This window comes from Chanodichthys erythropterus, chromosome 1 (genome assembly GCF_024489055.1).
Source record: "Chanodichthys erythropterus isolate Z2021 chromosome 1, ASM2448905v1, whole genome shotgun sequence".
In the NCBI taxonomy this organism is placed as follows: Eukaryota; Metazoa; Chordata; class Actinopteri; order Cypriniformes; family Xenocyprididae; genus Chanodichthys; species Chanodichthys erythropterus.
In genome coordinates, this window is record NC_090221.1 from 1031506 (window position 1) to 1057735 (window position 26230).

General features: G+C 39.1%; 3 protein-coding genes across 6 annotated transcripts in view; 1 reads left to right on the forward strand and 2 right to left on the reverse strand.

The window, feature by feature from the left end:
- LOC137037574 (NACHT, LRR and PYD domains-containing protein 3-like) overlaps window positions 1-26230 on the reverse strand; it is a 114512-nt gene that overhangs the window by 27982 nt on the left and 60300 nt on the right. The window contains exons 1-7 of one of the 4 annotated variants that reach the window (XM_067411700.1): window positions 15143-15218; window positions 14365-14465; window positions 6338-6477; window positions 5413-5517; window positions 1452-1556; window positions 525-629; window positions 14-92 (exon numbers count right to left, since the gene is read on the reverse strand). In XM_067411700.1, the coding sequence (XP_067267801.1) occupies window positions 14-92; window positions 525-629; window positions 1452-1556; window positions 5413-5517; window positions 6338-6396 (453 nt within the window). In that variant the 5' untranslated portion in view covers window positions 6397-6477; window positions 14365-14465; window positions 15143-15218. Of the gene's footprint in view, window positions 1-13; window positions 93-524; window positions 630-1451; window positions 1557-5412; window positions 5518-6337; window positions 6478-14364; window positions 14580-14871; window positions 14933-15142; window positions 15219-26230 lie in introns of those variants that run through there. The other 3 variants (XM_067411869.1, XM_067411787.1, XM_067411949.1) reach the window with 3 other exon arrangements.
- Window positions 18620-19596, forward strand: LOC137001947 (transmembrane O-methyltransferase homolog). The gene is made up of 3 exons (XM_067382656.1): window positions 18620-18875; window positions 18980-19154; window positions 19278-19596. The coding sequence occupies exons 1-3, from the start codon at window positions 18620-18622 to the stop codon at window positions 19594-19596; spliced, it is 750 nt and encodes a 249-aa protein (XP_067238757.1).
- LOC137037505 (NACHT, LRR and PYD domains-containing protein 12-like) overlaps window positions 23293-26230 on the reverse strand; it is a 59348-nt gene continuing 56410 nt past the window's right edge. The window contains exon 13 of the mRNA XM_067411574.1: window positions 23293-23458. Within this exon, the coding sequence (XP_067267675.1) occupies window positions 23293-23458 (166 nt within the window). The remainder of the gene's footprint in view (window positions 23459-26230) is intronic.

Sequence of the window (26230 nt, forward strand, 5' to 3'; positions counted from 1 at the left end):
TGTGTTTTCCTACCTGGAAGATCCCTAGGAGATTGTCTTTGAAACTCTCATGTTTCCTGTGAGTCTGAATGTCTGATGTCTTCCATTGAACCCTTTTAGCCAATAAAATAAAATACTGCATTTTCAGATCAAATATTATTATTGTTTTTAACAGAGAAGAAAACATGAGCTATTTAAAGTTTATGCTGTTAAAGTGTAGGATATATTCAAGTATAAATATATAGTGAATTCTGCATTAAAAATAGTTATTTTAATATGTTGTGCAGCAGTTATGTCAGCACACTAAAATAAATGGGTATTACAAGAAACAGAATTATAATTAAAATCAAATCATTTCAATCTTTTTGCTGATGCTCCCTTTTTATAGCACTGCTGATTGTAAATTGAAATTATATTTGAATGATAAAGTTTCATAATAAATATTTTCTGAATATATTCAGTCTATGTCTAAATATTCAGTTTATGTGAAAATATTTAGTCTATTCACACAGTCTATGTGTGTCAATAAGAAACACATGAAATACCTTTTGTTAGTTGATGGTTTTCTCTCACTGAAGTTTGGTGCTTCACCTTTTGAACAGTCACTCTTCACAGACACAGAGCTGGACACATCTGAGTCTGATCTTACACTAATGACATAAAGAGCAGAAAGATAAAACACTTTACTACAGGAGATACTACAGTCTAATTTGAAAGGGTTTAATGATGCAAATTCTATGTAAATGTAGTATAGCCACACCTTTGTCCATTTATGACTGAAGATGGATGGAAGGACATTGTTGTATTATATCAAGGAAAGAATTACCCTGCCTTTTTGTTTTAGATTTCATATGCATGTTGCTACACATTTCATGCTCAGCCATCATGGGTCGCTTATGATGCATATCCACTGGCATGGAGCGAAAGTTTTCAGTTCATTCCTATGGAAGCTGAGCTGAAGCTCAACTTCTATAAATGAACTGAAAACACTCACACTGTTCCACTGGCTCCACGGCAATGGACAAGCAGAGTTATGTGCAGGCCACAGATTGTCCGGGTGCTCCACTTTCGTGCTTCAGAGTTCTGCCTTTTACCTTCCATCAACATTACTTTATCAGTTAACATTTAGAAAATCGATTTTTGACATTTGTGAATTGATTCAGAATCATCCGCATCCACATCACGATGCATCTAAGAATCAATTTTTTCTCCCATTCTTAGTTGTAAGATCTATTTTCCATGGTGAATTTATGCCTCCTTGTTATTATATTACTGTAAAGATGCTCCAGACTGAGTTCAATAAAGAGGAAAGCAGACTAACAGACACTGTGTTCTCTGAATTATTGTTTTATTTAATTTCCATCACAATTATCTTAGCTAATGCAATGCTGTAACACAAAACACATGAAATGCATTTCAGTAGCCGATGGCACACCAAAATTAAACAGGTATTCCAAAAACACATGAAATACCTTTTGTTAGTTGATGGTTTTCTCTCACTGAAGTTTGGTGCTTCACCTTTTGAACAGTCACTCTTCACAGACACAGAGCTGGACACATGTGAGTCTGATCTTTCACTAATGACACAAAGAGCAGGAAGATAAAAAATTTTACTACAGGAGATACTCGTATATTCTCATTCGAAGGAATTTAATGTTGCAAATAGTAATTAAATGCAGTACAGCCTCACTCAGTTGCTCCTTTGTGTTTAAAAAAGATTAAGGAAATTAATCCAACGCCGTGGTACAATGAGCACACTCGGGCCCTAAAGGTAGCAGCCAGAAAAATGGAGCGCAGCTGGAAGAAAACAAAACCACAGCAAAACCACTTTTCTGTCAAAGATACTAGAAAAGGCAGTTTCATCACAACTCTGTTCCTTTTTAGAAAGAAATAGTATCTGTGAGGATTTCCAGTCAGGATTTAGACCATAGTACTGAGACTGCTCTCATTAGAGTTACTAATGATTTGCTCTTATAATCAGATCATGGTTGTATCTCTCTATTAGTGTTACTGGATCTTAGTGCTGCATTTGACACTATTGATTACAATATTCTTTTAAATAGACTTGAAAATTATGTTGGCATTAGTGGAATTGCATTGGCATGGTTCAAATCATACTTATCTGACGTTATCAGTTTGTAGTAGTAAATGAAGAGATGTCATATCGATCACAAGTTAAATATGGAGTACCGCAAGGCTCAGTACTAGGACCGTTGCTTTTCACTCTGTACATGCTACCCTTGGGAGATATCATTAGGAAGCATGGCGTTAGTTTTCACTGCTACGCTGACGATACTCAGCTCTATATTTCTTCACGCCCTGACGAAACTTACCAGTTCACAAAATTAACAGAATGTATAGCTGATATAAAAAATTGGATGACCAGTAATTTCCTACTACTAAATTCAGAAAAAAACAGAGATTCTAATTTTTGGACCAAAAACTTCTTCACGTAATAACCTAGAATACTGTCTAACACTTGATGGCTGCTCTGTTAAGTCTTCGTCGTCAGCTAGGAACCTGGGTGTGCTCTTTGATACCAATCTTTCATTTGAAGGCCATGTTACTAGCATCTGCAAAACCGCATTCTTCCATCTTAAAAATATATCTAAACTACGACATATGCTCTCAAAGAAAAATGCAGAACAGTTAGTTCATGCGTTCTACTGGGTGGTTGTTCCTCCCGCTTGATAAATAAACTACAGCTCGTACAAAATGCAGCAGCTAGAGTTCTTACTAGAACTAGGAAGTATGACCATATTAGCCCAGTTCTGTCGTCACTGCATTGGCTTCCTGTTAAGCATCGTATAGATTTTAAAATCTTGTTAATTACTTACAAAGCACTAAATGGTTTAGCTCCCCAGTACCTAAGCGAGCTCTTAATGCATTATAGTCCTTCACGTTTATTGCGATCTCAGAATTCAGGCTAGCTGATAATACCTAGAATACCAATCTTCCTAGCATTGTTCGGGAAGCAGACACACTCTGTCAGTTTAAATTTAGACTAAAAACACATCTCTTTAACCTGGCATACACATAACACATTATAATTTATATTTTCAAATCCGTTAAAGGATTATTAGGCTGCATAAATTAGGTCAGCTGGAACCGGGAACACTTCCTATAACACCAGATGTACTCGCTACATCAGAAGAAGAATGGCATCTACGCTAATATCAGTCTTTCTGTTTATCCCGAGGTTTACTGTAGTCAACCGGATCCGGGCCCTTGACACGACCACAACGCAGCCCTGAAGTATCAGCAGAGATCGAGTCGACTAGATCATCCATTGTGAAGGCCTCATCAACACGACAGCCAGTAGCACAGTTCCTCAACAGACCGTCCATACCGGCGTGATGAATACGATCCTCAACTGGATTATACTGGAATAAATACTTTGATTGTTGCGATCCTATCAGACTTATGATAGCAACCTGAATCATAACAAAGCACTGTTCGCCAGAGGAGAACTGGCCCCCTGACTAAGCCTGGTTTCTCCCAAGGTTTTTTTTCATCATTTTAACACCTGTTTACCACCTGATGTCACCTGTTGGAGTTTGGGTTCCTTGCCGCTGTCACTTTTGGCTTGCTTAGTTGCGGACACTTGACATTTGATATTCAACAGTGCTTTGATCTGCCTGCCTTGACACCGTTTTCTTTAAGAGCTGCTGTGCAGCCAAAATTATATACCAGTTATCACTCTAAAGCTGCTTTGACACAATCTGCATTGTAAAAAGCGCTATATAAATAAAGGTGACTTGACTTGACTTGCCTCCTTTGTTTTAGATTTTAGATGCATGTTGCTACACATTTGGCCAATGTATTAAATATTAGGCATTGCTTACAATATTATAGTTATTTATTTTTGTTTGTTTATAAGAAATGCCTTATTCTATATGGCCAGAGATGTACAGTTATTGTTAGTTATGTGTGTGTGTGCCTGTCCATGAGAAGGAGCAAAACTAGACTGCTAGCACACAGAAGTGTGTGCGGTTCTATGTGTGTGTGCTCAAGGACACAGAGAAGTCACTTTAATGAGTGAGTGAGTGAGTCAACCGATATCTTCAAATGACTGATTCGAACGAAGCACGGATTCATTCGTTCTAAACGTGGATTCAGTCAGTATGACGAAAACATTTCTGTTGCACGGGGGCTCTGTTCTGCTGTTCATAATTTTGAAATTTTTGTTGGTGAAATAAAGGAAAAAAACAATATTAACAATACTGTGTCTAAAATGTAACTCACATTGTTCATTTAACAATAAGTTTAAGACAATCATTGTTAACAGGTTAATATAACATTTTCCATTCCATGACTAGTAAAATAATGGCAATTTACTCTCTGTAAAATGGTGTAATCTGCAGGGTGATGGACACAGAGGTGGGTAAAAAGGTTGGTGGTGTTGTACCCTATGCACTGACTGTAGCTAGGTAAATTCTGCAGATTGGGCTGTCTAAGAAGCCGAAAAACACCCATACTGTTGAACTTACTTTACTTTTTTTGGGTGTGGATAGAGCCTCTCACTCTCTTCTCGGAATAGCTGCGCGCGCGCTGCGTCTTCTTGTTTGACAGATGTCAGCATTAAGGTGTAATACTGCCACCTGAGAGCTCAGCCAGGTACTGGCACTGGAGTATTTACATGTTATGACATCATAAGCATCCTATTCATTTTTAATATTGTGGTTATCTCCAATACCGGTGTATTGTCACACCCCAAAATTAATAAGATATCGATATTTCATGCTTTGAATATCACGGTTATCGTCAATACCGGTATATTGCGACACCCCTAGTTACAACTTACGTCAATCAAGAAGATAACCTAACGTCTGTGATAAACAACACTAGTATAAAAGACTGATGAGTTTACTGACTCTTCAGATACTGATACGTCAGTACCCCCGATGCCTAGAAGATCAGAGCTAAGGACAAGAAACCCCAAGAAACCCCAAGTTTAACTGATTACAAAAGCTGCCTAATATGGCTTGATTTATAGTATTTTAAGACTTTGAACAAGAACGTACCACAGAGGAATCTTCTGACCAAATTTTAGGCAATTTAAAATGCTTATGATTTAGGCCAGACTTGACTTACTTCACCTAACCTGAGAATAATAAATAATAAGGTTATAGGTGTTAAGATCAAAATATACACTGCAAAACAACATGTTTCATGTTTGGGTTGTAAGATCTATTTTCCATGTTGAATTTATGCCTCTTTGTTATTGTATTAATGGAAAGATGCTCCAGACTGAGTTCAATAAAGAGGAAAGCAGAATAACAGACACTGTGTTCTCTGAATTATTGTTTTATTTACCTTCCATCACAATTATATTAGCTAATGCAGTGCTGTAACACAAAACACATGAAATGCTTTTCAGTAGCTGATGACACACCAAAATTAAACAGGTATTACAAGAAACAAATGAAATACCTTTTGTTAGTTGATGGTTTTCTCTCACTGAATTTCGGTCCTTCACCTTTTGACCAGAAACTCTTTAGATGCACAAAGCTGAACACATCTGAGTCTGATCTTTCACTAATGACACAAAGAGCAGAAAGATAAAACACTTTACTACAGGAGATACTTCAGTCTCAATTGAAAGGGTTTAATGATGCATATTAAATGCAGTATAGACACACTTTTGTCCATCTATGACGGAAGATGAATGAAAGGACATATTCATGTTTGGGTTGTAAGATCTATTTTCCATGGTGAATTTATGCCTCCTTGTTATTATATTACTGTAAAGATGCTCCAGACTGAGTTCAATAAAGAGGAAAACAGACTAACATAGGTAAAATACTAAGGGCCAGATTTACTAACAGCATCCTCTTTTGCCATTAAAAAACTACTGTCGGGATTTACTAAAGACACACAGTGCAAAATTAGTGCTGAAAATGCGTTTTTGCAGCTGACCTTATTGCATATGCATTTGTAGGAGTTTCCCTTTCAGATGCAAAATTTATGGGAGGAGAGTATTTAAATTAATTTAAAACTTTAATTTGTGCATCAGCAGTAGATCACGCGCAAAACTTGCCACTCCCATCGGCCCTAAAACAAAACTCTCATCTAGTATCTGTAATACTGTATATAATTGAATGGTGTGCAGTAAATGAGGCTGAGAAATACATAAAAACCTTCTTAATTTCACAATTTCTTATATACTAATTTCAAGACATTTTTAACCTGCAGTAATCTAGAAACATTCATAGGAAGTTGTGAATTGTTTTGCACAGCATTAGACATGTCAACGGTGAGAGAAAACACTCCTTGTTGATCAGGCTGTTCTTTACAGGACAAACCTGAAACTCCAGTAGAGTTTAAAATGATTGTGTGAAAACAGACGCAGTCTTACCTCTGTTTCTCTGAGAGACTCATCTTAGAGAGAGAGTCCTTTCCTCGCTCCTCTGACATTACTGCAGATAAACTGACACTGAAAACAGCTCAGCTCTGGTGTCTCTGTGTCGCTGAAGACCATCAGATGCTCAGCATGACCTGGACATGACAATGAGTGACTGAGATTAATATCAGGATACTTCAGAGGGAGAAATGATGAGGAAAAATAACAACTCATGATAAATGTTGAGTTACAACTATGCTAAATATTAATATTGTTAATATGAGTTTATGTCTTCAAAGTGACCATAAACTGTCATTTAATTTTCCATTGGTTTTGGTGAGAAACAGCCACAGTGGATGTTCTTTGTAACATTTTCAACAATAGTTCACAAAAAAATCCTGATGCTTTCTAATGATGATCAACAACAAAAAATTAATGCAATGACCAATCATATGTGCTTTAGTCAGAATCCGCTCAACACTGATCAAAATGGTGGAGCTTTTTTCAGCACAAGTTCTGCTTGTTCCATTCTCAAGCCGTTCTGATGTAAATTTTCTGATTTACAAAATTGTTTGTATTTTCAAAATGTTGGTATGAAAGAAATGTACACCTGCTTCCTATCACGTGTAAATGGTGTAAAACATTTGAACGTTCTGTAATCTAATTTAAGCAAACTGATGACACTGCATTTTGACACACTATGTACCATAATAATATTTCAGTTGATTTGCCCTGTCTTTATTATTATTTTTTTTTTTAACTGTTCAACTTTGAGTAATAAGCAGCACTCGTCTCTGGTTACTGCATTTTTATATTCAGTAATATTCTTCAAAATGCCATTAATATTCTGTATCATAGCAACCAAAGTATCTCAGCTGGAAAAAACGCCGTGCTTGCAAAGCACTTTCAAGTGCCACCAGTTGGCCATTTTCAGAAGAGCACCAGGCATTTTTAGCTGGCAAAGCTTTGGTGGCACATGATAACTGAATATTACTGCTAGTCATATGGCCAATTAGTCTCTTTTGAATTCATGCAATATACTGGAGCCAAACCTGAGAAGGAACTCCAGAAGATTCCACAGCGCTCCTGGACACGTAACTTGCGTAGTTGTGACTCATCATGTGCGGGGATTATGCTAATTATTAATGAGCTTGCACGAGCGCCCAGTTTACGAATGTTTGGAATTCATTAATATACACGTTCAACTACCGAATCCGTTGTGAATCCGGAGGAGAGTTTTCGTGAAGGTCCATTTTACTCACAAATTATTCAGAATTTGCTTGTATATTTGTGAAAGTTTCATGAATGAGGCCCGATGTCAATAAGAGATTCACTGCACACTGTGCACAGCATAAACAACTTTATGATTATAACGGGATTTTTTGCAGCTATTGCATTGTGATTGACAGCTTCAGTGATTATAATGGCACAGATCTTTGCTCACTTTCTGTATATGTTTTTCATGCTGCTAACTACACATTGCAAAGTGTCTGGATTGCTCAGTATAGGATTGCTATATATATATATATATATATATATATATATATATATATATATATATATACATATTATATATGAAATAGTTTTAAGCACTTTGTTTTATGATCTGTCCTGACAGTGATTATTTTTTAAATAGGATAATATTACGAATGGTTTCTTTGCATTGGATATATTGTCAGTACTGGGCTTACAGTTCACATGGGTCAGGTACTTTACTGTGTGTGTGGAAGACCCAAGTGTGATGCACAAGAATTTTTCTTTCCAAAGATGTTTTCTCTTATGGAATTTTTGTCATGGTGATGTATGTTCAAGTGTTCGTTTTTTTTAAATAAGTTTGGTTTTAGTAAGTTATTTGATGCTATAAAAACGGGGGTGTGACGTCATGATTGACAGCTGTGATTGACAGCATCTCTGAGCGAAGTAGTCACTGAGGCACCAACTGACTTTTTTCTGGATTTTCAGATTTTAACTTTAATTTCAACATTTCCATAACTGTTTATTTCACACCGACATGATTTGTTCTGCAGTAAACTGTACTAAACAATTCTGCAGGAGTGTGGGCGGGGCCTTGATAGTGCGCAGCTCCATTTCCTGCTCACTACTGCGCAGACTCGGGTCCCAAATCAGCACAAGATGACAGTGCTATATCGGGACATTGGCAACTTCACTTTTCTACCATGGAAGAGAGTAGAGCAGAAAAAACAGCACAACCATACAAAAAATGAAAATATGAGCAGAAAACATGATTTTTTGATTCATACATTTTTTTTTTTATCCATGACTGCAATACATTTGATGGGAAATTGACATAATCACTGAGGGCCAGTTAGGAGTGATTGAGGGACATACACTCGCCCAAGAAAGCTGGAGTTCTCTGATCTATGTGCACTTCAAGACATTTGAAAGCCAAAATATTGTTACGTGTGCTGGTGCTGAAGAGATGAGACGTATACGGAAATCCACAAACAGGGTATTTAATGACAATTGCAGGCGATAAACACATTACACACATACAAACTAACAACATCAAGATCGGACAGGGACTGAGTCTATTCAAAAGAAAGTGCAGATGATGAAGTCCAGGTGCAGGTGATGAGTGATGATGGGGAGATGACGAGGAAGTGAGTGCAGGTGTGGAAACAGGAGGATGATGGGAAATGGAGTCCGGGAGACAAGGGAACTGTGACAAATATTGAATACTAATAGCTTTAAAACCATGTCAGCAGGGGCGGATCTACCGGGGTTTATCACAGAATTATCACAGAATAAAATATAAATGTTAGCAGTGTTTCAAGTACTGCTTTTCAGCAGCGGCGCTTCAATGTCATGACATAAAAAAGACAGCGTAACGCAAAATAATGTCAAGAAAGCACGTCTTTCAATAAACTGTGCATGATGGTTTGAACGCAGTGCGCCCAGTGTAGTCAGCTTCATTAACAAATGACTCTTATGAACCGGTTCTTTCTGAGTTCAAAACACAGTGCAGCCAAGTTCCCTTACGAATTGTTTTTCCATTTGTTCATGAATCAGAAAATGACTGCTTTCCGGCTAACTCAGGAGTCCTCTGAGAAATGTAATCCTATCCGAATATTTGAATTCATTTTGTAATTTTTTGGGAGCTGATTCTCTGACCGCCCCGCTCCACTTTCATCACGGATAAAGTTTTTTTTTTTTGCCATCTGACGAAACAATAACATGAAATCAATAAGAAGATCCCGATCACAGAAAATAATAGCAGAGTTGGGTAAGAATCTAAATGTATTTTATTGTTCTCGATTGCTAACACAAGTGATTCAGTTGGCCCAGTTTCCCAAACCATCAGTTCTCAAAGCAAAGACATATTTCTCAAAACGTTTAACAATGACAAAGTTAGCAAAACTGATGACACTCCAGTGGAAATCTGAGAGATAGCTGAAAGAATCATTTACAGGGTTTTAAAGTTAAGTTACACATACAGTATAATTACAGTACAAAGTACAACTATTTAAGATAAGGGAATTTACTTTTTTTTTTTTACTGTACTGTAATTGGCAGTATATGTATTGTGGTGCACACCAAGTTCATATACATCGTTTTCTTATGCTTTTCATACTGCAAGATTAATTTACAATAGTACATTTTTTTTCCTCAAAAGTTCATTGCTTTATTTTACAGTATCTGCATCTGTAAATGTATTTTTGTATAGTGTAGTAGACATTGAGCTGCAAAATGAATCCTGAATCCCAATAAGGTTTTTGTTACAGTGTTATATGATCTCACTAGTGTTCACTGGGCAGTGCAGTAGTCTGTGTATTTATTAAGTTTTGTATGTCATCTGATGCCAAAGTTTGATTTTGTCTGAAGAGAATAGGTTTTTGACTAGAACATTTTATTTTGACCTGGAAGTTTGAGGTTTGTGCAAGTTGAGATTGTGTTTATAGTTGTGAGAAAATGTTGAATTGTTTCATGAATTCAATCAAGAAAAACAATAACTAGATTGAAAAGTTTGAAAGACAAATGTATGCTTGCTAATTGTCATAAAGCTAACTTAAAGTCTTGTTTAAAAAAGTAAATAGTTTGGTGTGTTAGGTCAGAATATTTAGATGTTCTGGGTGGTTGCTAAAGTGTTGCTAGGTGGTTGCTAGGAGATTCTGGGTGGTTGCTAGGCTCTTGCTATGCAGTTGCTAGGATGTGGTTGATGGGGTGTTCTGGTGAACACACAAACATTCCCATCTCTGTTAATGACACAAACTCAAAAATTGTTTGCAAAACTGTGGAAATTTAAGTTTTTGTTGCTCTTTAACTTGCATTAAACATGTGATTTATAGCATTGAAGTAGCCTGTGTAATATGAATAAAACATTTGGGTAACACTTTAGATTACAGCCCGGAAAGTACTGTGTAATTACAACAAATTTACAGCGTAACTTTCAATAATTATAGTGTAACTATACAGTAAGTATGTGTAAGTATAGGGGAACAATATGTGAAGTATTGGGAATAAAGGGGTAATAACCAGGAAAAATAACAAATTATTCATACTTTTAATATTTTATAACTAAGGGGTACTTATGACATAACTAAGGGGTAAGTATGACATTATGGGCCGTAAATTAAAGTGGAGCTTGTTACCCTCTTGTTTCATGTAGTTACAGGGTAAGTATGACATTACGGGCCGTAAATTAAAGTGGAGCTTGTTACCCTCTTGTTTCATGTAGTTACAGGGTAAGTAATTAATAAAAATAAATAAATAAATAAATAAATAAATAAATAAAAACGCAAACAGTCATATCACTTGGAAAACTTTATTTGAAAAACAACTTATTTCAAAACAGATTTAAAGTTGCAACACTTCTTATTCGTTTCTCTTGCTTAGCTTCTTCCTCCTCTTGTTCCTCTTCTTCTTTCTTTCCACTGATGAATCTTAAGAGGGAATCCCATTTGCTATTCTGTATTTAAAAAATACAGAACACCCGGAAATGTGCTCACCGTTTACTCATCTTTTACCCTCATGCCATCTGAGATGTATACGACTTTCCTTCTTAAGATGAAGACAAAAAGGATTTTAGGAAAAAAATAAATCATCTGGGAACGCTTTATAATGCAAGCTCACGTGTTCCTAAAAGTCGAAGCATCAAACAGCACAAACAGCAATAACTACAGTAATCCATACGACCCTAATTGATGAATCGATGTCTTCTGAAGTGAAACGATACGTATTTGTAAGAAAAATACCAAATATTTGAATATTTTTAAAACTTTCGACCAGCTGTCTTCTGCGCGTGCATGCGAGGGTTGAGAGTTCATGCTTGACGTAACTTGAAGTGTGACGTAAGCGTGCCGAGAGACTCACGCAGATGTTGGATGCTGTCAGTTTTTTTTTTTTTTTTTTTTTTTTTTTTTAGTAATGTTCACAACAAAATACACAGAATAGCAGATAATGAGAATAAGAAACAAACAAGACAGAATAACAGAGACGGCAGTTCTCGCGCGAGTTTCATATGAATCTCCCGCGAGAACGTCATGAGAACGCGAAGTCGACTCTCATGCAGGCGCTGGTGACAGCTGGGCGGAAGCGAAAAGATGAATAGCCTAAACCATGAGAAAATTTCGGGGTGTACTGTATTTTCTTATAATACAGAATAGCAACGGGATTCCTTCTTAAGATTCATCAGCTGAGAAACAACAGCAGGTGGAAGCCAAGCGAGAAACAACAACAACCAAAAAAAGGACAAAACTTGTTACTTTCTGTCAGGACTTTAGAGTTTGAAATGAAAAGTTGATTTAAAAAAATGAATAATAAGTGTTGTAGACCTGTTTTTAATAAAGTTGTTTTTCAAATAAAGGTTTCGGAGTCAGTGAGATCAGATCGTTTGCATTTTATTAATTACTTACCCTGTAACTACATGAAACAAGAGGGTAACAAGCTCCACTTTAATTTACGGCCCGTAATGTCATACTTACCCCTTAGTTATATGTCATAAGTACCCCTTAGATATAAAATATTTACAGTATAAATAATTTGTTATTTTCCTGGTTGTTACCCCTTTATTCCCAATACTTTACATATTGTTCCCCTATACTTACACATACTTACTGTATAGTTACACTATAATTATTGAAAGTTATGCTGTAAATTCGTTGTAATTACGCAGTACTTTCCGGGCTGTAATCTAAAGCGTTACCAACATTTGTGACACAAGCTCAGCCTCATTCAGAATCTCTTGTTGTTTTTCATATAGTGTCTTGACTTGGTGCCGTGATGGATATTGAAATCTTTTTATTTTTAATTTTCAACAGTATAGATGAATACTTTCTGGTAATGCAATATTTGTGAACACAGTTGTGTATGTCAGGCCATAAATCTCCAAACACTAAACATGGTGCTTGCTTTGGTGTTGCCACCCCTCATAGACCTCATGTGTCACAGTTCACTTAGACACTTTGTGTCACAGTTCCCTCATTTCCCGGACTCCATTTCTCATGATCCATTTCTCATGATTCCACACCTGCACTCACTTCCTTGTCATCTCCCCATCATCACTCATCACCTGCACCTGGACTTCATCATCTGCACTCCCTTTATAATGGACTCACCCCCTTCACTCCCTGTCTGATCTTAATGTTATCTAAATGTGTTTGGTTGTTTGTTCATTAAATACCTGTATCTTGTGGAAATCTGTATACGTCTCGCCTCTACATAACAGAAGATCAGACCAAAATCAACTGGATTTCCACAAAGTTTAAAATGGGTATCTTCCTCGTTCCAGTGCCCCCTAAGAACCATGGATGCAAGCTCTCTGTGGAGGACCACCTCTGGACTGCCAGACAGGACGGCCACCCGCTGGAGAAGTATGTGGAGGAATTCATCGAGCTTTCTTAAAAGGTGAGCTGGCCAGATGCAATTTTGAACACATGTTTTCTAAGGGGTCTGGACGAGGATACGATTCGGTATTTTCAAACTGAATGCCTCTTTTCCCTAGTCAAGTCTATTAATCTGATTCTCTTTCTTAATGGTTCCGAGTTCAAAATTGAAGAGGTTCAAAACCGATCGTATTCTCCTCGTCCGGCTCCCTCAGAAACACAGGTGGCCTGGCCAGTTCACCAGCCGCCGATTTCCTCCACCTACTGCTCCAGTGGGCATTCCCCTATGGCCATGTCTAACCCTCAGCCCAAGCTGTCCAAAAAGAAGTCCTCCAAGAAGTCCAGGTGTCCCAAGAAAATGGCCACTGCCTCACCAGAGCTTCCAGCGAAGCTTGCCTCTGAGTCTGAGACACCCACTCCAGTACCCGTGGGGCTGTTGATTGACTTTGAGGGGATGTCTTGGATCCCATCTCCAGACCCCTCACCAGCCTTCCACGAGCCCGCTTTTATTCTCCTCGAGCAAGCTCCAGGCTTGAGCTCCTGTTTCCACACCTGCACTCACTTCCTTGTCATCTCCCCATCATCACTCATCACCTGCACCTGGACTTCATCATCTGCACTCTCTTTATAATGGACTCACTCCCTTCACTCCCTGTCTCATCTTAATGTTATCTAAATGTGTTTGGTTGTTTGTTATTCTCTTTCGTTCATTACCCACACAGCAAAAGAACCGCTGCAGAGGTATCGCGGCTTCCAGATCGTATCCGCGAACGGACCCGTGTCGGCGTCTACTTGCGCGCAGTGACAGATCCGCAACGAAGGTGGATTGCGGCCGTGGCTCCGCGCTGCATCCGCGATTAAAACCTTACCTCTGCGGCGGGTCCGTTTGGTTGATGCAACCGTTACAGTAAAGGCGTGTGCGCGTCCACGGTCCTCTGATTGACAGTAGTTAGAATTTACGGCGCTGCCCGGAGGCAGAGCTGATCCCCTGGGCGGTGCCAAAACAAATGTAACAGTCACGCGGGTTTGGCGACTTGAATGCGGATCCGCCTAGGAGTCTCCTGCTGTGGGTAAATACCTGTATCTTGTGGAAATCCATATACGTCTCGTCTCTACAACAGCCTCACGTAACACTTTGACACCCTATAAATAATTTTCCAGATCTGTCCCTGCATGTCAGTGGACAGTAGATTATTATACCTGTTCTCTCATCTTCATCACTCTTCTTTTTCTCTCAGTCTTCTCTTGCTCTGTCTCTTCCCCTCCTAAAGCTGAGCTTTGACTGATAGACTCATTTTCATCTGTGAAGAAAGTAAACATGATATTTATGTTTTATGAATCATTTCTTAGACAAGTTCATTTACTGAAGGCTAACGATGAAAGCTAGGTAACAATTTAATAAATTCATTCACAATATAAGCACATTCATTATTAATCTTACGCCTAATATGATGAAAATGGATTTGTTATTATTACATTACATGAATCAGGTAAATTATAGGCAATTAAAAATGGCGAAATTAGACAAAAGTTCATTAGTTTGCATCCCTCGTTATTTTTGTTGGTAGTTTAACATTTCTATCCTAAAACAGCTGTCAAATATGAAATGTTTAGTTTATCTCATCTTATCTCGCACTTTATGACCGTTAACCGAAGCGTCGCTGGAATTCCCGCTTAACAGCTTCTATCAACATAAACTCCACCTACTTTGATTTGATTGGTCATCTCAAATATTCTGACAGTGACGAGAGACCGCTGTTATTAATTTCTGTAAAATTAATGTTAATAAAATTGTTTTAGTAATTCCTGGCTGTTTCTTGAACATTTGTTATACTTTTACAACAGGTATAAGTTATAACTTATGTTAGGCTATAACTGAACATATCATGTTAATAATCATAATCATAATCACATGAACTCATATGAAATCTGTTCATATTCCTCAAATAACTGTAATGGTGTCAGTATTAAAGCTTACTTCAGCAGTACAGATGGTCTTGTCCTGCAGGAACAGAATCCAGAAGTCTCTGAAACACTTTCAGTTTGAGACTCACCTGATCCTTTATGATTGTCACGGTACACACAGAAACAACAGACGGATCCAATTGCAGCGGTGTTTTAATGGGTAATCCAACTCAAAGTCCAAAAAAAAGGCAAATATCCAAAACCAGAAAGTCAGTCCATACAAAAAACAGTAAACAAGCAAAACAGAAAACCAGGGAACAAAAGTAAGTGACATTAAACAAAGAACCACAAACAAAGGCAGAAACAAACCAGGTATAAATAGACAGACACTAATGATGTGATACAAAACAGCTGGTGCAATGAACAAAGGATAATGAGTCCGGGGAGTGCGTTATGGGTAATGTAGTGAATGCAATGGGTGGAAACGAGAGTCCGGAATGGAGTGCCCTCTAGTGGCTGAAAGGGCACTCTCACTGGTGATCATGACATTACCCCCCCTCAAAGGAGCGGCTACCAGACGCTCCACCAGACAAAACACAAAAACTCAGGAGGGAGGTGGACCGGAGGAGGATCAGGGGGAGGGATGGCGGGCCAGATCCAGGACACCCCACTGAAAGCCAGGGTGGTGCTGGAGGAACTGACCAGGCTGGTTCCAGCGGGTCTGGAATCCTGGCTGAGTGCCAGGGTGGCGCTGGAGGAACTGACCAGGCTGGTTCCAGCGGGTCTGGAGTCCTGGCTGATTGCCAGGGTGGTGCCGGAGGAACTGACCAGGCTGGTTCCAACGGTTCAGACGGCCTGGGCAGTGGCGGCAGGGCTGAAAGCCTGGACGGCAGCGGCAGGGCAGAAGGCTTGGATGACGGCGGCAGGACAGAAGATCTGGGCGGTGGCGGCAGGGCAGAAGGCTTGGACAGCGGCAGCAGGGCAGACCAAGGTTGCTCCGTGGCCGTATCAGGGAGAGCGGGCAGCTCGGGGACGACCTCCGTGGTCGTATTAGGGAGAGCAGACAGCTCGATGACGGCCTCCGTGGCCGTATCAGGGAGAGCGGGCTGCTCTGGGATGGCAGCGAGCTCAAGCTGGGGCTGCTCTGGCGGCAGGGCAAGGCGCTTCGGTGGCGCCGGCAGGGCAAGGCGCTTCGGTGGCGCCGGCAGGGCAAGGCGCTTCGGTGGCGCCGGCAGGGCAAGCCGCTTCGGTGGCGCCGGCAGGGCAAGCCGCTTCGGTGGCGCCGGCAGGGCAAGCCGCTTCGGTGGCGCCGGCAGGGCAAGCCGCTTCGGTGGCGCCGGCAGGGCAAGCCGCTTCGGTGGCGCCGGCAGGGCAAGCCGCTTCGGTGGCGCCGGCAGGGCAAGCCGCTTCGGTGGCGCCGGCAGGGCAAGGCGCTTCGGTGGCGCCGGCAGGGCAAGGCGCTTCGGTAACCCACGAACAACCACCAAAGTGGTCTCCAGGCCTTGTAGGACGGAGGAAGCCCTTTTCCTCCTTCTCCTCCGCTTATGAGGGTGTGGCGGTGGCTCACCCAAAGTGGACTCACTGGCTGGAGCGGGCTCTGGAGCGGACTCACTGGCTGGAGCGGACTCACTGGCTGGAGCGGACTCACTGGCTGGAGCGGACTCACTGACTGAAGCGGGCTCTGGAGTGGATTCACTGACTGGAGCGGGCTCTGGAGTGGACTCACTGACTGGAGCGGACTCTGGAGTGGACTCACTGACTGGAGCGGACTCTGGAGTGGACTCACTGACTGGAGCGGACTCTGGAGTGGACTCACTGACTGGAGCGGACTCACTGGCTGGAGCGGGCTCTGGAGCGGACTCGCTGGCTGGAGGCTTCCTCCTCCTCTTCCTCCTCCTCCGTGTGGGAAGCGAAGATTCAGCGCCCACCTCCTCAGTGACCTCAGGAACGGATTCATGAGCTGGAGCGGACTCTGGCTGAGCCTGGGTTGCCCATTGACTTCTGTGGGAGAGATAGCTGACAAAGCCCCAGAAATCCAGGATCTGGAGCCCCTGTAACTCCCACTGAGGAAGAGGGTCATCAAGGCATCCATTGAATATTTCTTTCTGTGCCTCATCGTTATAGCGCAGCCCTCTTGCCATTGTCCAGAAAAACTGGGCAAAACATCCTACCTCACTTCCCTCCTGACGCAGCGCCACCACTGCCCGAACTAGAGCCATCCGCTCTCCAATGGAGACTGGGGGACGAATCCGAACGCTCATGCTGCTGGATCCTTTGTGTGGTGGTTCTTTCTGTCACGGTACACACAGAAACAACAGACGGATCCAATTGCAGCGGTGTTTTAATGGGTAATCCAACTCAAAGTCCAAAAAAAGGCAAATATCCAAATCCAGAAAGTCAGTCCATACAAAAAACAGTAAACAAGCAAAACAGAAAACCAGGGAACAAAAGTATGTGACATTAAACAAAGAACCACAAACAAAGGCAGAAACAAACCAGGTATAAATAGACAGACACTAATGATGTGATACAAAACAGCTGGTGCAATGAACAAAGGATAATGAGTCCGGGGAGTGCGTTATGGGTAATGTAGTGAATGCAATGGGTGGAAACGAGAGTCCGGAATGGAGTGCCCTCTAGTGGCTGAAAGGGCACTCTCACTGGTGATCATGACAATGATTGATGTTTGTCATGTGGTGCGAATCGATCTTTGATCAGATCTGTCTATTTCATCTGAAGACTGTTAATGTTTAACAGCGTTCTGAAGTATGTATGGACACTTTACTATCCTATGAGGCACGGGAGAGGATTTTTTATTAAGGATATAAATACACATGTAAACAACTCACAACAGATGTTATATCACATGAGATATCACAACAGGGACAGTAATTATATCTTTCTGAAAGAGTGTCTAATCTTCCTTTTCCTGAGAGAAAGACTGGACAAAAGAAAACATTCTCTATTGCCGTTTCACAGGGTTGTGTCAAAGAGATAAATGAGTGTAAAGTTTCAACTGAGTTTTTAAAAGTGCAACAGGTGAGGAGAGAAGTTTCTTTAGAGCCAGGAATTAAACTCTTTCTTAGCCAATTACAGGATTAAAGTTTGATCTCACACATTGTCGTCTTTGCAAATAATTACACCCAAAAAACTTGAGACTTAACAGGAATATTGTACAGGGATGAGGCAGAACAAGACTTTATAGGAAGCAGTTCACATTTATCAAAATTCAAAGTTAGACCAGAAGATTTAGAGAAAACTTTGATATGATGAACAGCGATAGAGATCTGCAAATCATCTTTTAGAAAGCGTTGTGTCATCAGCTAATTGACTTATGAGAATATTTTATCAGCTATATTAATCCCTTTTAAATAACTATTCAACAAAAGGGGTGAGGAGTTGAGGCGAACCCCTCTGAACAAGTCAAATCTTGGAGAGGTTCCAGAAAGAAAGGTTTAGATCGATAAATAATTATTTTGGATGAACTATCCTTTAACTTAATCTTGTCCTGACCGCTCCTCTGCTCCTGTTAGGTCACTGATGGTCAGTGATGTCTCTGCTGGTGTTCTCCGCTCCTCTGCTCCCGGTTGTGGCCGTGATGACGGCTCTTTTCCGCTCACCGCTGTCGGCCCTGTGCCGTCAGGTGTATTCTGGCATACTGCAGCTTTCGCACAGGAAGGTCTGTGTCAGCTCCATTCACGCCTCTGTCTTCTCCAACTGCACCCACGGACAGGCTCAGAGTGTCCTGCTGACCTTTGACCTCTACTCCACCACACACACCTCCTCCAACATCGGCCCTCAGAAAGGTCAGGCACTGGAGTCTGTTAATGCTTTATTTCATCAAGCTCTTGAACAGATAATATTCCTCTAATCTTCTACTCTGGAGTAACATGTTCTCTTGTCGCTGTAGGAGCGTTTCTGGATGAGACTGTGACGCGTGAAGCTCCGCTGAGGGTTCTGGAGTTGGGGACACACTGTGGCTATGCTTCTGTCAGGATTCTCCGTCTGCTCCCTCCGTCTGTAGAGCTGGATCCTCTGACAGCAGATCGAGGGGTGGAGATCATACTAGTGGCAGCTTCAAAAACCAGCAGGATTTTTGATCATTAGTTTGATCTGTAGTGCATTTCCTTAATTCAGTTATTTACTAAAATAACTCATTATTGCTGCTGCTAAAACACTCATCATGGTAAACGAGCTCAGCATGTTCTTGCTCAGTTTCAGGTGCTGACATGCTCCTCGGCTGAGGCCATCTCTTCTTTACCCTCTCACACTGGGAATGATGGTCTGGATCTGGTTCTAATGGATCATGACCCTGAGCTTTACCTTCAAGACCTGCTGGCCTTACAGAGAGGGAATCTGCTCTCTACCTCCTGTGTTGTGTTGATCAACAGAGCTCTGACGCCTGGAGCTCCAGACCTTCTGGAGTACGTGACAGCCAGACCGCAGAGCTTCAGCGTGGGCAGACAACTCCACGGACTGATGGAGATACGCTGCCATACAGGAATGAGTCCTCAAACCCACAACTGAGTTCACATTTCAGCACTTCTGCTTCCATCGGCCCAAAGTCAGAGGGTTTCTGGTTAAATCCCTGAAATAATGTCTGTGGTTAACACAAGTTCAAGATATTTACATGTTTTAATCAGTCAAACAGGAAAACTCCACTCATCCACTCACCATAATTATCATATGCTTGTTTAATTTTGTCTTCTGATATGATCTTGCATCTTCCTAGTTGAGTCTCAGGACTAAAGTGATGTTAATTCTGTTCAACTAATGTTTATTGCCCTATTGTTGTACTTTACTATTTATTTACCTATTTGTTTGAACATGTTCAATATAAAAAATCAATATATTAAACAGGAGAATCTCTGCATCTGCTTATAGCTTCAATAAAGTGAACTTTTCACATAAAAATAGTTATTCTTAACTGTATATTTATCATTTTATTTCCATGCGAATGTAATTGTGGTGAAAGATTATCATTTCTAAACAAAATGCATTAGACTCTCTAGACCAGAGCAAATGAAGGTACAAAATGCTGTTAACTGGTAAAAATGTTTATTTGGTCTGTAGAGGAGAAGAGACTCCATCCACAGAACAAACACAATATACTGTAGATCTGTGCTTTAACAACAGACAGACACTTAGATTACTTAATGTAAAATAAAATAAAATTACAAAAATAAATATATTCTGTGCATAAAATGTAGGTTTAAAAAATAATTTAACATGCGAATTTCACATTGTAGACTACTTTATATCATAATGTTCTTTATATCATTTGATACATTTATGTACTTGTCATGATTATCAGCTGGAGTGCCCTTGATAGCCACCAGAGGGCACTCCACTCAGGACTATTATCACTATCAAAGACTTCAGTTCCCATCATCCTTTGCCCGGACTTATCAGCCATGATTGCATTCAGCTGTTCCTCATTTCATTGATAGTTTCTGTCTATTTAACTCCCTCGGGTCGGTGGTCACGCCGGCGTGATCACCGCGTTTTTTTTCTAACCAGTGTGAAAGAGACTCAAAATACTCCGTCAATGTTGCACATACAATTAAGAGCTATACACCATTTTAATCTGTGGAATATCTTCTTTTATTTGTGTACACTCAGAGTAAAAACAAAATGTTGTGCTTTTTGTAAAATAAAGAAAACTAACATGATGCGTGATCTCTCGTCTCCCTCTGAACGAAGTCCAATCTGATAGTTCTCAGAAAATGAACTGTAACTTAGTGAATACTAATCACAAAAAAATTAGACTTGTGTCTAAAGAAACGTTGAAATGTCAGGTTTTAAATCGTGTAAGTCAAATCGAAAACAAATATTCTCTGTTTATGTAATCTGTATGAAAAGAGAGCCATGTCAGAAGTCCTTGATTCAGCTCATTATCCACTAATGCGGCCACGCCCACGGAGCCAGCGCTATTCAGACGCAAATTCAGTCAATACATGCATACATCGTCTCAATCGTGTATTGTCTTGAAAAGTGTTTTGAATAGCCATAGTTAGCGATCTCTGGCCTCTGTTAGTTTAGTTATTTCCTGGATTGCCTATTCTTCTTTAGCATTGGCATTTGTGGACTAAAAGTGCAGTATCCAGCGTTCACAGTGACAACAATAAATAATGAATAAATACTCCTCTGTATAGAAAATTGACATAAACATGAGAATCCATCAATATTTCTCCAAATGTGCATGCTTTTAAGCTAAAAGCCTATATGAAATGCCATAGAGGTAACATAACTGTTCAGACACTTTGTATCATAGAAATGCATTATATTTTAATAATTGAATACCATTATTTTAAATTGTAATAATATTTCACAGTATTGCTGTTTTTTCTGTATGTTTGATTTACATTATGATGAGCTTGAGACATGATCAACAGAGGGTTTTTTCACAGCCTATCTGACTGAAAGGCCTCATTATTTATGCAGGTCATTAGAGCTCTTTTATGCGATTCTTTTGTCTTCTCAGGTGAGAATCACCCATTATTCATGATTATTCACGCCTCCACGCATACTGTGTTTCTTGACCAAAGATGTTTTAGAAAATTTAAATCTCTCTATTGTTTTATATGAAGGAGTAGGAATGATAATTTTTACATAATTTTGAAGCAAAAACTCTAGTCTACAACCTCCAATACCCAGAAGTCTTGTGAACACAGATTTAATATATATTTTTTGGCTTTATTTCAGTGACTTAAGTTTTTTGTTTTTTCAATAACCACGCATAAACGTTATTCCTTCAAAAATACAAACATGTACATACATGTTCCTTACATATTATTGTAGCCTAGTTTGTGCTGAATACAGTGTAATGACACTTTTTCCATTAATATGTTTATGAACAACTGAAAAAAGCACAAATGTCAGGGCATGTCAAAACTTCTCCAGGCCCCAAATCAGCCTCAGACCCCTGAGGGTTAAGCCTGGTTCACTCATCTATTCCCTGCGATGTGTTGTCTAGTGTCACAGCTACAATTCTGAGGGTTTATCCTGTGTTCTCTTGCCCTTGGTTTTGCACCTGCCTGCCCTGTGTGTTTCTGCATTGTTGTATATTTTGGACTGCCTTATTGTGTATTTATGACCCTTTGCCTGTTCTTGACCTTGATTGTGGATTACCCTTAATTAAACTGCATTTGGATCCTCAACCATTCGAATCTCAGAGCAGTCGTGACAGTACTACACTTAATCAAATTTATGATTAGAAACATTTTAATCATTATGGATGAGTTTAATCATTCAATATCATGTTCCTAACACACATGCTGCTTTTTAAACATTTACACATTAACATCAAATCACACATTTATTTCTCCTCATTGATGCAGTAGAGACTCTTCTGAGAATCATCTGATAGTCACTGATCCTCTCATGACCGTTTCACAGATTTAAACCATGACGAAAACAATCCATCAGGGCTGTTTGTCGATTGATCTTCATCTACACTGTAAGATAGAACAGAAAAGAAAATAATCAGTGGAACAAACTGCAAATTACTATATTTCAATTACTTTTTGAGTAAAAAGAAGTTACATTGAATTCATAAATTAATTACAGACTTTACATGATCTTGCTGAGATATTTCTCAAACAATATGTGTTTTAAATATAACACATATGTTTGTGTGTTTGTGTTGGTGTGACTGCAGAAGGACCTGCGACTCCTATTGAGTCACTGTAAAGGAGAAACACATGCTAATGAGTGTACGGTGTATGGAACAAACCACTGCGAGCAAATACAAATGTTATTTTGAGTTAAACTTCCACTAGTTAAAGCTGTTTGTCCTCTAGTTTAAACATGTTTGTAGGGCTCTTAGTAAATAGCTGAAAGTAAAGTGAGTGTTAGTAGTGTGACATGTTTCTTGTCAAAGTAAAAACGTTACTGGACGCTGGACGCTGTGAGCTGAAGCTGAACACACTGATTTTAGCAGGAGTGCAGCGTTTCCTACAATCTGAATAAGTCTATTCTCAAACTGAAATGACTGACTACTGACACAGTTAATAAAGCAGGTGTTGTTGAATAAAGCTGTTACAGTGTGATTTTGTTTGTGTACAGTTTCCTCCTTTGTGTTAAACATTTTAATCAACTTTACATTTTGTTCTCACACAAACCCTTTGTTGCAGTAAAGATTAATTTCCTTGCATGAATATCTGAAAGGTTTGTTCACATATCAGAGGTATTGAAGATCTTTAATATCACAGTGATGTTTCCTCACCTCAGGTCACAGTTTGAGTCTCGTAGCACATCACGGAGTTGCTGCATTGAGTATCCAATCTTATTGTCTCTCAGATCAAGCTCTTTTAAAAACTGCAGTGCTTTTGATTTAGTCAAATACTGAGTTAAAGAAGAAACATCTGTAATGCCACAGTGCTGTAGACTAGAAAGACACAAACAGAGGAAGAGAGATTATCTTACAAACAAATCATTAACTCCCTCGGGTCGGCGGTCACACCGGCAATACCACCTTGTTTTTTTTCTTACCAGTGTGAAAGAGACTCAAAATACTCTGTCATTGTTGCACATACAATTAAGAGAATATCTTCTTTGAATATATCTGTTGAATATCTTCTTTTATTTGTGTACACTCAGAGTAAAAACAAAATGTTTTGCTTTTTGCAAAATAAAGAAAACTAACATGATGCGTGATCTCTCGTCTCCCTCTGAACAAAGTCCAATCTGATAGTCCTCAGAAAATGAACTGTAACTTAGTGAATACTAATCACAAAAAAATTAGACTTATGTCTAAAGAAACGTTGAAATGCCAGGTTTTAAATTGTGTAAGTCAAATCAAAAACAAATATTCTGTGTTTATATAATCTGTATGAAAAGAGACATGTCAGACGCCTGTGATTCAGCTCATTATCTGCTAATGTGGCCACACCCACGGAGTCAGCGCTATTCACACGCAAATTCTGATGCAATACATGTATACATTGTCTCAATTGTGTATTTATTGTCTTGAAAAGTGTTTATCTGTATGTTAAAGCCATGGTTAGAGACCTCTGGAAGACATGCCGTTAGTTCCTGGAATGTCACATGACCTGTTCTTCTTCTTTAGATTAATTTGTGGACTAAAGGTGCACAGAGCGCCCTCCGGCTGCAAGTATGAATTGAAACCACAGTATCCAGCACTCATAGTGATGACAATAAATATTGAATAAATATTACTCCTCTGTATAGAAAATTGACAAACATATGAGAATCCATCAATATTTCTCCAAATGTGCATGCTTTTAAGATAAAAGGCTATATGAAATGCCATAGAGGTAACATAATTGTTCAGACACTTTGCATCACAGAAATACATTATATTTTAAAGTATATAATAGAATACCATTATTTTAAATTGTAATAAAATTTCACAGTATTGCTGTTTTTTCTGTATGTTTGATATACACCATGATGAGCTTGAGACATGATCACAGAGGGTTTTTTCACAGCCTACCTGTCTGAAAGAGCTCATTAATATGCAGGTCATTAGAGGTTCTTTTGTCTTCTCAGGTGTGAATTACCTCATTATTCATGATGATTCACGCCTCCACGCATACTGTGTTTCTTGACAAAAAGTGTCTTACAAAAACTAAATCAATATATTGTTTTATATGAATGAGTAGGCAGGATAATTTTTACATCATGTTGAAGCAAAAACTCTAGTCTGCAACCTCCAATACCCTGGGCCCTCATTTATCAACAGTGCGTAGAAAAGGTTCTATATTTTGTCCAACGAATGAAATTTAGAATGTCCCTAAGTACAAGAAAATCCACATTTATCAAATGTGCGCACGCAGTTCTTACGCACATGAGTAAGCAATCATTGTTGATAAATCCCACATGTGTGTAAGTACCATGCTCGTTCACGTTCAAGGTCATTAGCATTCGGAAACGCCTCCAATGAACCATATATGGTGACAAAACTTCCCTTTAAAAATCACGTGATTGTGTTTTTTCCTTACCGCAATAATGGCAAAGAGAGCTCTTGCCAAGCAGATCAGCATGATCTTGGAAAATGCGCTCTCTGTGGAGTGCATTTTTTGCAAAGTCTTCCAATAACGCGAGATAAAATAAAATAAAGTTTACTTAATTTTACTTTTGCAAGTTTTTGCACACATAGACTATTTAAGTAAATTTCAAATATGGATTTAAGTTACTCAGCTAAGATAAGTAAAATTATAAGCAATTTTAACTTGACCAGTTAAAAGTTGAATAACTCCTATTTAGTTGAAAATTCTTAACATTTTACAAAAAACAATATAACACTGAATGAAACCATGCTATTAATGTGTATGCTTTACTTAGAAACATCTAAGCAAGTAATACAATAGATATTGTGTAGACACCATATCTACATATTAGAAGTAGTGATACGCTTGAACACAAAGACCTCAATACTTGGTACACAACACACAATGACGGTAACATTCAATGGAACATTTTTGAGTGTGATTGTGGCATTTTGAGTAGAAAATGAACTCCAAATGTCACAAAATGGCAAGTTACTAAACCTAACCACAAAAGCAATGATAAAACAGTGTAAAAACAACTGGAAAACAGCGAAAAATTGACCTCATTAATTATTCAAGGCCCAGTGCATGATGGGAACACCAGTATCAGAAAAGTTGAGTAGTTTTACTTAATTTTATAATGTTGATATTTATACTTTAATTTCTACAAGCTTAAATTGAGTACTACTAAATAACTTACATTTGTTTGTTTTTTCTGTAGTATTTACTTCACCTTTTTTTTTAATTTTTTTTTTTAATACAGTGTAGGGTTTGACACCAATTACGCATTGTGTAAAACTAGACAATTGATAAATTGAGTGTCAGAGGTGTGCTTATATTTACACAAATTTCTACGTTTAAGTACAAGTTGGTGAATCCCACACTTTGCGTGAAACTGTTCTTACGCACTCACTACGCACAAATCTGTCCGTACGCACCATTGATAAATGAGGGCCCAGAAGTCTTGTGAACACAGATTTAATATATTTTTTTGGCCTTATTTCAGTGACTTAAGTTTTTTGTTTTTTCAATAACCACGCATAAACGTTATTCCTTCAAAAATACAAACATGTACATACATGTTCCTCACATATTATTGTAGCCTAGTTTGTGCTGAATACAGTGTAATTATACTTTTTCCATTAATA